The sequence below is a fragment of the Capricornis sumatraensis genome, chromosome 8, assembly GCF_032405125.1.
Source record: "Capricornis sumatraensis isolate serow.1 chromosome 8, serow.2, whole genome shotgun sequence".
Lineage (NCBI taxonomy): Eukaryota > Metazoa > Chordata > Mammalia > Artiodactyla > Bovidae > Capricornis > Capricornis sumatraensis.
The window spans coordinates 69,813,160-69,826,535 of NC_091076.1; the positions used below are offsets into that span (position 1 = coordinate 69,813,160).

General features: G+C 51.8%; 1 protein-coding gene across 1 annotated transcript in view; it reads right to left on the bottom strand.

Moving 5' to 3' along the window:
• NOS2 (nitric oxide synthase 2) overlaps positions 1-13,376 on the bottom strand; it is a 40,755-nt gene that overhangs the window by 3,830 nt on the left and 23,549 nt on the right. Inside the window, exons 11-21 of the mRNA XM_068976051.1 lie at positions 12,123-12,317; positions 11,011-11,093; positions 10,167-10,311; positions 9,208-9,312; positions 8,009-8,058; positions 7,479-7,653; positions 6,561-6,693; positions 5,347-5,425; positions 4,148-4,329; positions 2,365-2,528; positions 818-1,025 (exon numbers count right to left, since the gene is read on the bottom strand). Of these exons, the coding sequence (XP_068832152.1) occupies positions 818-1,025; positions 2,365-2,528; positions 4,148-4,329; positions 5,347-5,425; positions 6,561-6,693; positions 7,479-7,653; positions 8,009-8,058; positions 9,208-9,312; positions 10,167-10,311; positions 11,011-11,093; positions 12,123-12,317 (1,519 nt within the window). The remainder of the gene's footprint in view (positions 1-817; positions 1,026-2,364; positions 2,529-4,147; positions 4,330-5,346; positions 5,426-6,560; positions 6,694-7,478; positions 7,654-8,008; positions 8,059-9,207; positions 9,313-10,166; positions 10,312-11,010; positions 11,094-12,122; positions 12,318-13,376) is intronic.

The window sequence follows — 13,376 nt, forward strand, 5'->3', positions numbered from 1 at the left end:
CAGCACACACTGACCAACATGGCCCCCGCCACCCGTGCACGAACACTTTCAGTGGCTCCTCCCTGAACTGCCCGCTCAGGCACTCAACAGGCTTTAATCAGAGGGCTGCTTTTCCTCCTGGTTCTGAGCTCTACTCTCTATGTGCCCAGAGTCAGCAAAAGCTGAAAGGGACTCAGAGCAGGCAAGGCGCTCTCGCTGCAGAAGCTGAATCTCAGAGAGGGAAGGTGACTTGTACAAGGCCCCTCAGGTCACAGCTCAGCTTCCCTAACTCCTACTCCAGCACTCCTACCAAGAAGTCCTGTTGGTTTCCTTCAGGGTGGAATCCTGCTTTCACAGGATGTGCACCTGGCTCTGCTCCCCGAGGACCGAGCCCTGGCCTCTGCGGATGTTCTTTGAGTGAAAGTCGTTCAGTCACGTTTGACTCTTTGCGACCCCATGGACTGTAACTGTAACCTGCAAGGCTCCTCTGTCCATGGAATTCTCCAGGCAAGAATACTGGAGTGGGTAGCCATTGCCTTTTCCAGAGGATCTTTCCAACCCAGGGATGGAACCCAGGTCTCCTGCAAATGTTCTTTAGCAGAGCAAAGAGGGTCTCTGCTTGGTTTTCAGAAACCATATGAATGTGCTTCTCAGATCACATCTATAAAGAAGTTAGCTCGGTGCCTGTTTCATAGTGATCTCTCCCATACTCCTCCCACTGCTGTTAACAGGGCTGGAAGATGAGTGTTTAATGATGAGGAGATCATCATTTAATGATGAACGGCTGCCCAGTAAGTAGCAGACTTGGGCTGTTCCACAGCCACTGCCCCAGCCTCACCTCGGGTGCGGTACGTGAGCACGGCCACAGTGAGGTGGATCTCCGTGGGTGTGAGGTCCCTGGAGGAGCTGATGGAGTAGTACCGGGGCTTCAGAATAGGGAGCTGGGAGAGCAGGAAGCTGGCAGATACCCGCAGGGACGGGAACTCCTCCAGCACCTCCAGGAATGTGGGGCTGTTGGTGAACTTCCACTTGTTGTAATCTGAGGGCTGAAAGCCAAGGGCAATGTGAGTGTCTCCGGGAGCTTGCTCCACATGGAGGGAAGAGGCTGTCACAATTCAGTATTCATTCATTCACTCACTCGTTCATTCCCACAGCAAATATTTCAAAGAACTAGGTGCTGTCCATGGTGCTGAAAACACTAAGCTGGAGAGGGGTAGCATTTCTCTAATCTGTGTGCTTAGAACCTTACTGTCAACAACTGGTGGGCAGCAGTCAAATATTTATCATAACCTAATTTGGGGGAGTGTTTTGGAATCATATATGGGCAGCAGTCAAATTTTTATCATAACCTAATTTAGGGGAGAGCTTTGGAATCATATCCTGGAGAAGGAAATGGCAACCCACTCCAGTATTCTTACCTGGAGAACTCCATGGACAGAAGAGCCTGGCAGGCTACAGTCCATTGGGTCACAAAGAGCAGGACATGAATGAGCGACTAATACCTTGGAATCATACAGACCTGGGTTCAAACCTTGCCTGAAGGCTCTTACTATTAGTGGGATCTTGTTCCCATTACTTCACCTTTGTGGAGTGAGGGCAGCATCGCCTACCTCGTGGGGATGTTGTGAGAATTAAGTGAGAAAATGTGTGCCAAGTTAGTGCAGTGCAGCCACAGGAGGGTGGCAGTGGAGGTGACTGGAATCAAGATAAGTAGAGATAATGGTGATGGTAATAACGATATCCAGTGCCTTTGCAAAGGGCTTCCCTGGCAGCTCAGTTGGTAAAGAATCCATCAGCAACGCAGGAGACCCCAGTTTGATTCCTGGGTCAGGAAGATCTGCCAGAGAAGGGATAGGCTACCCACTCCAGTACTCTTTGGGATTCCCTTGTGGCTTAGCTGGTAAAGAATCCGCCTGCAATGCAGGAGACCTGGGTTCGATCCCTGGGTTGGAAGTGCCTTTGCAAAGACTTGGGCCTAGAAAGTTTCCTGTGAGTTAATGCATTCTTTCATTCATTAATTCAACTACTACACATCTGTTACTATGTCCATTCATCCACACCATCTATCCTCCAATACTTCCTGAGTTCCAGGTTTCTTCCAGGTGTGGGGAATACAAGAGAGAATGGTTCTCCTTTTCTAGCTAATTTCTGAGGAAGGGCACTTAGGTTGCCTCCTGCAGACATTCAAAACACTCACTTCACTCAATGCAACTATGTCCTAGAAATGGAATGGAAGAGGATGCCTGACTTCCCACCAGCCTTTGACAAGTCACACTTTGGGAAGTTGGGGTGGATCCTCTTGAAGCTTAAAAACCAGCTCTAGGCTCAGGCTTCCCCTGACTCTGGGACCCTGCCCCAGCCTCACCCATCAGCCCCGACCTTCACCTGGCATAGGGTCTCCAGCCTCTGCCTCTCAGCCTCTTCTGTGGCCAGCTGGGCCAGCTTTCGAAGCAGCAGCTGGGTTGGCGGGGTGGTGATGTCCAGGAAATGGGTGAGAGCCTGGCTGAGTGAGCAAGGTGGCAGTCGCTTGTCCTTGACCCAGTAGCTGCCTGAAGAGGGAAGAAAGGAGACAGGATAGGAAATAGGCCCCATTTAGGTTTCCCAAAGAGTGATAAGGCATCTGGGACAGACATCCTCCACCCTCCAGCTGCAGGGAAGAGAAGACACTGAAATTCTGGTTCCAGGAACAGTTAAAGGGCTCACATGACCAACTCAAATGCAGAGGATGGTGCTCAGAGATAGGACTGCTAGGAAAGGCTAATCAATAGCCCCCTGAAGGGCACCTAAGAGGACACAATCCTGCAAAACTAACCATGCACCAGAGTCCAGTCCCTCTCTGGCACAGACTTGAACTTCAGCAGTACACACACAGGTGAACTACAGACTCACAGTGATTAAATTCACCAAAGACTGATGTACACCCTAGAGGTAGATGAGTTGTTCATTTAGAGAAAAGCCTTTTTCTATCCTGTGGTGGCTGCTTCTGTTATAATTATAATAGTAATTATTATGACTATTCTTGCATATCTGCCCCCCCGTACTAAGTAATAGGTTTTCTGAGGGCAGACATGAAGTCTCATTCATTTTAGCACAGGTATATAGCCCAGGTGGGAGCTTCCCTGGTGGCTCAAATAATAAAGAATCCGCCTGCAATGCAGGAGACATGGGCTCGATCGCTGGGTCGGGAAAATCCTCTGGAGGAGGATATGGCAACCCACTCCAGTATTCTTGCCTGGAAAATCCCATGGACAAAGGAGCCTGGTGGGCTACAGTCCATAGGGTCACAAAGAGTCAGACATGACTGAAGTGACTTAGCACACATACACACATAGCCCAGGATATAGACATTTTGTAGCCTGGTATACAGATGGTATTGGGCTTCCCTGGTAGCTCAGAGGGTAAACCATCTGCCTGCAATGCGGGGGACCTGGGTTCAATCCCTGGGTCAGGAAGATCCCCTGGAGAAGGGAATGACAATCCACTCCAGTATTCATGCCTGGAAAACCCAACGGACGGAGGAGCCTGGTAGGCTACAGTCCACGGGGTCGCAAAGAGTCGGACACAACTGAGCGACTTCACTTTCTTTCTTTCTATACAGATGGTGGTGGTGATAGTTTAGTCGCTAAGCTGTGTCCGACTCTTGCAACCTGAGGGACTGTAGCCCACCAGGCTCCTCTGTCCATGGGATTTCTCAGGCAAGAGTACTGGAGTGGATTGCCACTTCCTTCTCCAGTGGATCCTCCTGACCCAGGGGTTGACCCTGCGTCTCCTGCATTGCAGGCAGATTCTTTACTGCTGAGCCACCCGGGAAGCCCCTGGTATGTAGATATGAGTGGTTAAAATTTCGATGGAAAAATGAATCAATCAACAGAAGTGGCCAGTTAAGGAAACGAATGAAGGGGAAAGACAGCCCAGCCTCTGGTGTTGGGCAAACAGTTCAAGGAAGAATCCCTTCTTGCTGGAACTATTACAGTCTAGAATATATAGCCCAGAATAAACAGTCCAGAACTATTTGCAAGGCTACTTTGGGGCAGGCTTCAGGAGCCCCCTACTCAGCCAGAAGGACAAGACTAGATGAGTGTCTGCAGCACAACCCATCAGTGGGACTGGGGGGGTGGTGGGAGGATGCTGAGGTCGCCTCAGCCAAGCTCCCCTGCAGAAGGCTCACCATTCTCACAGAGGGTCTCCAGGCGCACGGGCTGGTGCGGGGCAGGGCCATCCACCACTCGCTCAAGGATGCCTTGAACCAGGGCTGGCTGGTTGCATGGGAAAACTCCGAGGTGCTCTCCCGGCAGGTAGCTTGGAGCTTGGCTGCCCTCACAGGAGAGTTCCACCAGGAGGGTGGTGCGGCTGGAGAAGGAAAAAGAGGCCTCTGATGACGCCACCAGGATTTCCTCCCATGCTCCCTGATGGGTGGGCCAGCTTCCCCAGGAAACATGCCCTCCTTTCGTGTTCCTGCCTGGTTCCATGAACACAGGTTGCTGGCATCCCAGGGCTAGGGTGCTCAAGAGGGCTGGGGGCTGATGGGGACCATGGCTTCTCCGTGGGGAGAGGGTGGGCAGTACCCCTCCCATGCCACCCTCCACGAGAGCTTGGCCAGAGACTCTGCCTAAAGAAAGCATGTCACTGGGAGATACGTGGGCATTGGGATAAACCTTTCCTAGTGTCAGCACAAATGTGGTTCTTATTCGAACACAGCCCAGTTTTGCTAATGAATGTAAGGACAGCACAGATCAACCTCTGGAGAATCCACAACACTGGCTGCCTGGCGGGGAAAAGTCCTGCCCTGTCAACATTTCTGAAAGTTCTTAAGAAAGTGCCAAAGGGTTTGAGTTTCTCTTGCCCTCCTTTTTTTGGTGAAATAGGTAAATCACAAAGGACAGGAAGTAAAGCAGCTGCCTGATTCCCAAGCTGGAAAACTTGCTCGTGGTTAATGCAGACCTGATGTGAAGGTGTTGGTGGCCACAGGGGTGGGCAGTTTAGCTGGTCCTACCAATAGCACCGTAGCTAAGGCCAGCGGACACTTTTGTTTTCTTCTTTCAAAGACTGACTTACTTTGGTCTTCCCTTGATTAAAATAAAATCTGTGGGGACCTCCCTGGTGGTCCGGTGGTAAAGAATACGCCTGCCAACGCAGAGGGCATGGATTCAATCCCTGGTCCAGGAAGATCCTATATGCCTCGGAGCATCTAAGCCCATGCGCTACAACTATCAGAGCCTGTGCACCCTAGAGCCTTGCTCTACCTGTGCTCCGAAACTAGAGCGTAGCCCCCGCAGACCGCAACTAGAGAAAGCTAGTGCTGCCAAAAATAAATGAATAGGTAAAATCTGTGGAATTTCACCCCGGAAGTCCTGTCTTCTGCTCTACCTGGATTTCGGACTCTGCAGATTCTGCTGCGATTTGAGCCTCATGGTGAACACAGGCTTGGCGTGCATACTGCTCAGGGCTGTGGAATAGAGAGACGGTGAAGTGGCGACGTGGCTCGTAAGTGTTGGTGGGGCAGCCTGCACGTGCTGAGTCAACTACACCGGACATTCCCCTGGGTGCCGCACAGTGACGGTGCTGGGGTTTTCCTTCCCTGCCTGTTTTTTCCCACTATATTTCTCAATCACAAATAAAGACCCTTGTTCTGACAGAAGGTGCTTGTGCTGCTGCCAGGTGCTGGGAAATGCAACTTCGATGCCCCCAGTATGGGGATTTCTAGAGCATCCCATGGCTTGGGATCCACAGGAGAGCATAGTTGAAGCTGAGGATATCCTAAACATGCAGAAACCTGCAGGACCACCGCAGCTGTGGTACAGACAAGAGGAATCACGGGAGCACAGCATCGATAGGGCCATCCAGAATTCCTGGACTGCAGCCTGGAATTGCCTCTGCAAAATATCCTTCATTAATACCCGGATGCCACTGGAGCTGGAAGGCTGGGGCCCAAATCCCAGCTTGGCCTTGTGCTAGCAACTTGTCGCACCTCCCTGAACTTCAGTTTCTCTGTCTGTGCTTTCCACTTGAGCTGAGTGTCAGAGGTCACTTAGAGCAGGTGGACAAAGAGCCCAGCACAGTGTCCGGCACACGGGAGCACCCTTCTCTTTCCACCACCCTGCCAGGGTTTCCTTCTGAATACCCTTCCTCAGAGACCAGACAAGCCCTGGGTCTTACATCCCTACAGACTCTTGGACCCAATGAGAGAGAGACGCCTGGTAGCCCTAGACTAGCTGCCTCCGTTCAGAGGGTCCTAGTGGTCTCCTTGGGCTTCCCAGGTGGCACAGTGGTAAAGAATCCATCCACCATTGCAGGAGACACAAGAGACCTGGGTTCGATCCCTGGGTCGGGAAGATCCCCTGGAGGAGGGCATGGTAACCCATTCCGGTATTCTTGCCTGGAGAATCCCATGGAAAGAAGGGCTGGGTGGGCTATAATCCAGGGAGTTGCAAATAGTCAGACATGACTGAGCAACTAACATACACGTGCAGATACACACACACACACACAGAGTTTCCTCCTTGACCACAGGCTCAGGGCTCAGACACGCCCACCCCGGCAGGAAGGGCAAGCAAGCTCCGTGTGGTGCAGGGAAGCGATACCTTTGTTGAGGTCCAGAGGCTCTGAGTCCTGCACGAGTCTGTAGTGGTGCGGGTCCCAGGTCACACTGGAAGTGTAGAGCTTGGGGATCTCAATGTGGTGCTTGCCACTGACATCGAATGTCTCACAGGCTGCCTGGATGAAGATGGAACAGACCAGTGTTAATAACCATTCCTTCATCAGCAGCAGCATCACCACCCCTGGGGCTACCACATTCCTTACAACTGAGCCAAGTGCTCTGACTACTAAGGCCACTTATCTGGCAGGGCTATTACGAAGACTGTATAGAGTGTCTGGTTCTAGCATGGAGTAGCTGTTGCTACTATTATGATTATTAATAGTGACAGCATCTCCTTTTAACTGCATGCCCACACCATGAGACAGGTTTGACTGCTCCCATTTTCCTGATGTGGAATCGTGTGGAGGAGACCTGGGCTTGGGAATCATGCCGGCCCCTCTCAAGCTGGTGCTCATAAGCCCTGCTGCGGAGTGAAAGACTTTGCTTCAGTGAGTTTTCTCAGTCAGTGGGGTCAAGCCGCAGGCCCTAAAGACCTACTGAGATAGCCCTGTCTCCAAGTTCTCTGTAGCTGGGACACTGAAACAGGACAAGGATGTCAGGAGGTGACCTGGATAATCAGAGAGGGGAAAGATCTTCAACCACAGCTCCCCGAGGGCAGGGAAGCATCTTATCCACCTTCTCCCACCTGAGGGACACATATCTCAGTGGAGCTCTTCTGGGGGCTGTTGGGGTGCAGCAGTGACCTGAGTCCTCCAACCTGCGACCCTGCCCACACTGGGACCATGCCTATAGGGCCCAATGGGGCAGTGACCGCCAGGATGCCTGGCACAGGTGTCTGGGGCACAAGCGCACCACAGCCTCCCTGCCCATGTGGTGGGGCTGCTCCCAGCTGTGAACCGACCTTGAAGGTTTGCACGGCCCAGCTGCGGAAGGCCTCCTCCTGCCCGCTGAGTTCGTCCCCTTCCCCAGTTGGGGCAAGCTGAGAAGCCCCCAGCTGGGACAACTTCTGGTCGATGTCGTGAGCAAAAGCGCAGAACTGAGGGTACATGCTGGAGCCAAGGCCAAACACGGCGTACCTGCAGGAGGAGGACACGCATGGGGCCTGGGTGAGCCGACCTGCCACCTGCCCCAGAGCCGACAAGCCATAGGCCAGCCCCCGGCCACGTTCATGCCAGCTGGGCAAGGATCACCAGGGCACGCATCCCCTTCCTGTCTTCCCTGACTGCCGAACCTTGTCATCAACTCCCAAGACCAACCCCACCCCTGGCCTGCAGACCCGAGAAAGGTACTTGGTTTTCCTGCTTTGACCCACGACATCCCTGAGGACAGGCTCTCTTTGGGCCTGGACGTCCCAGAGAAATCTCCTTCTTATACATCCCCAGCTCCATCGTCAGATGGAACCCAGAGTCTGGGAGCAGGGAAGGGCATTACCGGAACTTGTTGGTGAGTTTTTTCAGCATCAAGAGGGACTTCTTCAGTTTCTAGGAAGAGAATCATAGAAGTCTCAGCACACGATCAATGGGAGCACTGCTTTTCCTAGTCATCCAGTGGCTCATTTGGAAACTGGCCAGATCTGGCAGGACAAAGTCCAAGATCCTCAAGTGGAAGCTGGTTTATGTGGACCACCTGGCTGGGACTCGGGGACAATTTCAGCCTCAGCAACTCATGGGGGCCTGACCTTTGATGGGGGACCAAGGAGAGCCCAGCCCTGGCCGGGCAGGGGGTGCTGTCTAATAGCAGCGTATCTCTAGAGGGTCTCCTGATGGCACCTGAGCATTTCTTCTTGTCAGATTGACGATTGGTCCCATATTCTCTGAAATAACCCTGATTTCCCAGAAACTCAAGATAACTTCCCAGTGGCCAGTGGTAAAGAACCTGCCTGCAATGCGGGAGATCTGGGTTTGACCCCTGGGCCAGGAAGGGAATGGTTACCCACTCCAGTATTCCTGCCTGGAGAATCCCATGGACAAGGAGCCAGGCAGGCTATAGTCCATCGGGGTTGCAAACACTCAGACATGGCTGAGCAACTAACATTTTCACTTTGTTTTTTTCCAAGTTAAGTTCAGATGGAAAATCAAATCACATGGTAAGAAAATATTCTTTTTTCTATAATTTTTAAATAGTTACTCCTGTTTCAATTATTTTATTTTCTTGTCCTAAACACTAGGGAAAAAAGATCTCAGATCACTGCCAATGGAGACTTAACACTTCTCTAATACTTGCTTGTTACTCTTTTTGAAGAACAAAGCAAGCCATGATTAGGCAACAGGATCTGGCTAAAATTCAATATCTGTTTGACTTTCATTGGATTTACGTGGGACCACTCTTTGCTGGCTTTCTATTTGTGAGACTGATATAAAGTTTCCTCTAAAAATGAATTTTTGAATTTAAAAAGGCAAGTCAATTTACTGAAATATATTAAGCACATCATAGGCTTGGCGGCTCGAGTATACACCAGTAATTACCAAGGAGGAAGGCTGATGGCTAACGTTAGGGCAACCCAGAGTGATCGGAGCTCTCACTCCCAAATGCCCTCCTTAGGACATGCTGAGTCCCCATGTCCTTTCCTTGGTCCTTTCGGGCCCTTACCAGCTGCCAGGGCCCTGGGCCCTGGGCCCGGGGCCACCCACCTCTCCGTTGCCAGGGGAGTCTCCGTTGCCAAAAGTGCTGGTCACCACCAGCAGCAGCTGTTCCTCCTCCAGATGGCTCAGCCGGTACTGATCCATGCAGAGAACCTGCAGAGCACCCAGGGTGGATGTCAGCCCTCGCTTCCCAGGCTGACTCCCTCCACGCCCTCCCCAGGCATCCAGCGCTTGGGTCCCTGTCATCAGCTCTGTCCCCTGGTGCCTGCCATGGTGGAGGCAAGTACTTAACAAGTCCCTGCCAATCTAATCTATTTGCACACAGCGTCCTCGGTTCTTTGACTCTCCCACGGCTAGCACATCAGCCAGCCCTGGGGGGGTCTGCCTCCAAAACACTTCATGTCCCACATCACGTCTTACCACTTGCACCGCTATTTCAGATTCCGAGAATGCGGACATATTTTTCACAAAAACAGGATAAGTGGGTTATAAAATTGCTCAACTCCTTTGGCATCTTGGGAACACAAATGCTTTGCCTGAAGCTAATCTCAGGTGAAATACGTCAGGGCCTCAGGTTTCTACCCAGGCCAGCCTGACCTGGGATGCCTTCAGTGAGTTCAGTGACGGAGGCTCAAATCCAACACTGCTAGAGGGAATGAGTCACCCTTCGGGGTTTTGTTTTATTTCTCTGCATCTTATCCATTCTCTGCGTCCTTCGCCTTTAGCCCCATACCCCGTATAGGAGGTGCTCTGCAAATGTGAATAACATTCCCCTGGGACAGTTCATGTATATGGAGACAAGGCATCATTAGGAACATGTTTCTCAAATTGTGTTTTCTGGAACACTATGAAAAGCTTATCTACTGGGTAAGTTGGGAAATCGGGACACATATCTCTCCTTCTATCACAGAGTTGCAAAGTATGCCCTGAGGCTCAGGGCTACCTAGGAGCAGAGCAATCACTGTCACTCCTCCCAGACTTCCCCACACACAGACCGAGGCAGCTACCTTGGGGTTGAAGGCACAGCTGAACAAAGCCCCAAGGTCTTGGGCCAGCGTTTCCGATCTCCCCGTCTCTGTTGCAAAGAGGATCGTGGCTCTGACCCGGGATGACATGGCCTTCTGCATCAGCACCGAGGCGAAGAACACGGCTCTGTGGGGACAGACAGTGTAGGTGCCAAGTTAGCCTTCCGAAAAGGAAGCTTAAAGCAGGGCAGGTTGAGGGAAAAGAATCCAGGTCAACCTGCCACTCAGGTCCTTTGGGAAAATAGAGGAGAGAGAACTCTGGGGCAGAGGTGGCAGGTGACCCATGGAATTGGGGTCTGGAGGCGCCTGCGGTAAAGAACCCATCTGCCAATGCAGGAGACATAATGAGACACAAGTTCAATCCCTGGATCAGGAAGATCCCCTGGAGGAGGGCATGACAATCCACTCCAGTATTCCCGCCTGGAGAATTCCATGGCCAGAGGAGCCTGGTGGGCTACAGTTCATAGGGTCGCAGAGTCAGACGCAACTGAAGTGACTTATCATGCACGCACGTCTGGGAATCAAACCCTTTCTCTCTCTCTGTTTAAAATAGTTTTAATATGCTTTAAAAAAAAAGATTTTAAAACTCTTTATTGGATTCGTTACAATGCTGCCCCTGTTTTATCCTTTAGTGTTTGGGCCATGAGGCACGTGGGATCTTAGCACCCCCAGCAGGGATCAAACCCATGCACCAGTGGAAGTGCTGAGTCCTAACCACTGGCCTGCCAGAGAAGGCCCTCCAAACCCTTTCTCTTTGTTCCCTGTCCATCAAGGCCTAGAAGGAAGGGCTGCCATTCAGATGTCAACATCAACCATTCCCACTTACCTGATCAAGACCTTGAATCGAATCTCTCTTCTCTGGGGCCTCCGCCTCTCGTCCTGCCAGACGTGGGTTTTCCAGGCCTCCACCTTCAGAAAAGAGGGCAGTTATGTGGGCAAGACAGGCCCTGGCTTGGTTCCGGCTTGGAGAGACAGAGGGCTCTTTGTGCCCCTTGTAAGTTGGGGGCGGGGTGGGGAGGGAAGCAGGCCCTGTCCGCACCCCCTCACTGAAAGCCACACAGGGAAGGGCTGAGTCTGTCTGTCTCCCTCAAACCTGAAGCTCCTGTCTGGCAGAGATCAGCTGATTTTCATTCAACTGTCCCCCTGGAAGGAGGGGCCACGTGTCTTTTCTTTTGATGTCTCACCACTAGGAAGCCGATATAGACTGTATGTCATGCACAGTCTGACCTGGGATGCTGCTGAGAGTTGAAGGAGGTGCTGTGACAGCAGGCCCACAGTGTCCTGGGCAGTCAGTCACCCTCCTTCTCACCTTTAGAGCAAGGAAGCTCCTCCCTAAATCTAACCAAGGTCCTTTTTGATAAAAAGGAAAAAAAGAGCCCGTTTCACTGGGTGGCAGTTCCTGAGTGCACTCTGGGTAGGGCACTGGGCTGGGCTATCTGTGCATTAGCTCACGGGATTCTTGACCACCTCTGCCATCATGGAGCTGATACCCATCTTTTCAGAGATGAAAAAATCAGGGCTTAGATGGGTGCAATGACCCCCCCAAGGTCACACAGCTAGGAAGTGGGAGAATCACCCCAGATGTATGTGACTGGGAGCCAGCCTCCTGACCACAGTGCTCTGTGACTGTCCACACCCCTTCCAGGCAGGCGGGCACAATGGGTGTGCAGAGCGCTGGGCTACTAAAGGTACAATGAAAGGTGTTTCCTCCAGTCTCAGCTCTGTGGAAATGGACAAAAGCATCCTTGAGGGAAGCCCAGAAAGCATTAAATATATGCCTCTGTGTCCCTGATTCTTCCCTATATGTCCTGCACGAGTGAGCATACACATGCACACGCAAACACACACACATGCACACACGCATGTGCAGACACACACAGTCTGAGTGTGTCTCCACCCCTGAGTTCCCGAGGGAGTAGAGGAAGCCCCCTCTTTTACCTGGTAGTAGTAGAAAGGGGACAGGATGTAATTCAGCATTTCCTGGTGGAACACGGGGGTGATGCTCCCAGAAATCGGGGGGACCAGCCAAATCCAGTCAGCTGGGCAGCCCCCTCGGGAGCGGTACTCATTCTGCATGTACTTCATGAAGGACTCTGCAGCGGAGTGGTGGTCCATGATGGTCACATTCTGCTTCTAAATCGGAAGGGGGCAAGAAGGCGAGTGGATGAGAGGAGTAAGGAGAGTGGCCGGGGAGCTGCAGGGCTCCCGGGTGGACCATGGGAGGGCCTGGCAATCTGTAAAAATGGAGTGTAATCCCCTGGACCCATTCTCACTGATGACAATAAATACCCAAATGCAAGGTACAGCCAGAGCCTCTGAGGAGCCTAAGCAAGCACAATAGCCGTGGTCAGCCCTCAGACCACAGGCTGTCGCCCTTGGCCCTCTGGGGGCGGCGTCCAGCTTCTCAGGCCATGCTCACACTCTCCCCAGACTCCCAGCAAATGGCTCTCTGGATGCTGTTGAATCAAACCACAGTGCGTTTTTTGTCACTTGTTGGCAGAGAGTTCCAGGAATCACCTCCCAGAGTGGCTGTCTCAGCTAAGAAGGAACTAGACATCTCTGAAGAGGGCTGAAGCCCTGGGGGAACTACAGCATATCGAAGACAAATTACCACCACATCCCACGTCTTAAAGTTAGAATCCAAGGGGCCTGAGCCTTTTTGGAATGATTCAGTAAGAGCAGCCACATTGTCTGGCGCAACTCATGCAGTCAAGAGACATTTGTTTCATGGAGTAGTTCAAACCTTGGGCTCTCAATAGCTCTGTGACCTTGAGCTATTAGTTCCTTAACCTCAGTTTTCTCATCTGTAAAATGGGGATGGTAACAGTTGGTACATCATCATGCTATTGAAAGGATGCAATAAATAAGGGATGTGCCTGGGGGTCCAATCGCTAAGAATCTGCTTGCAAGAGGGAACATGGGTTCAGTCCCTAGTCTGGGAAGTAAGATCCCACCTGCCATGGGGCAGTTAAGCCCATGCACTGCAACTACTGAGCCCATGTGCCCTACAGCCCGTGCTCTGAAACAAGAGATGCTACCGAAATGGGAAGCCCACGCACAGCAAGCAGAGAGCAGCCTCTACTCGCTGCAATCAGATGAAAGCCTGTGCACAACCACGAAGACCCACCACAGCCAAAAATAATTTTTAAAAATCTTAAAATAGTTAACAAGTAAAGCATAAAACATGCTCAG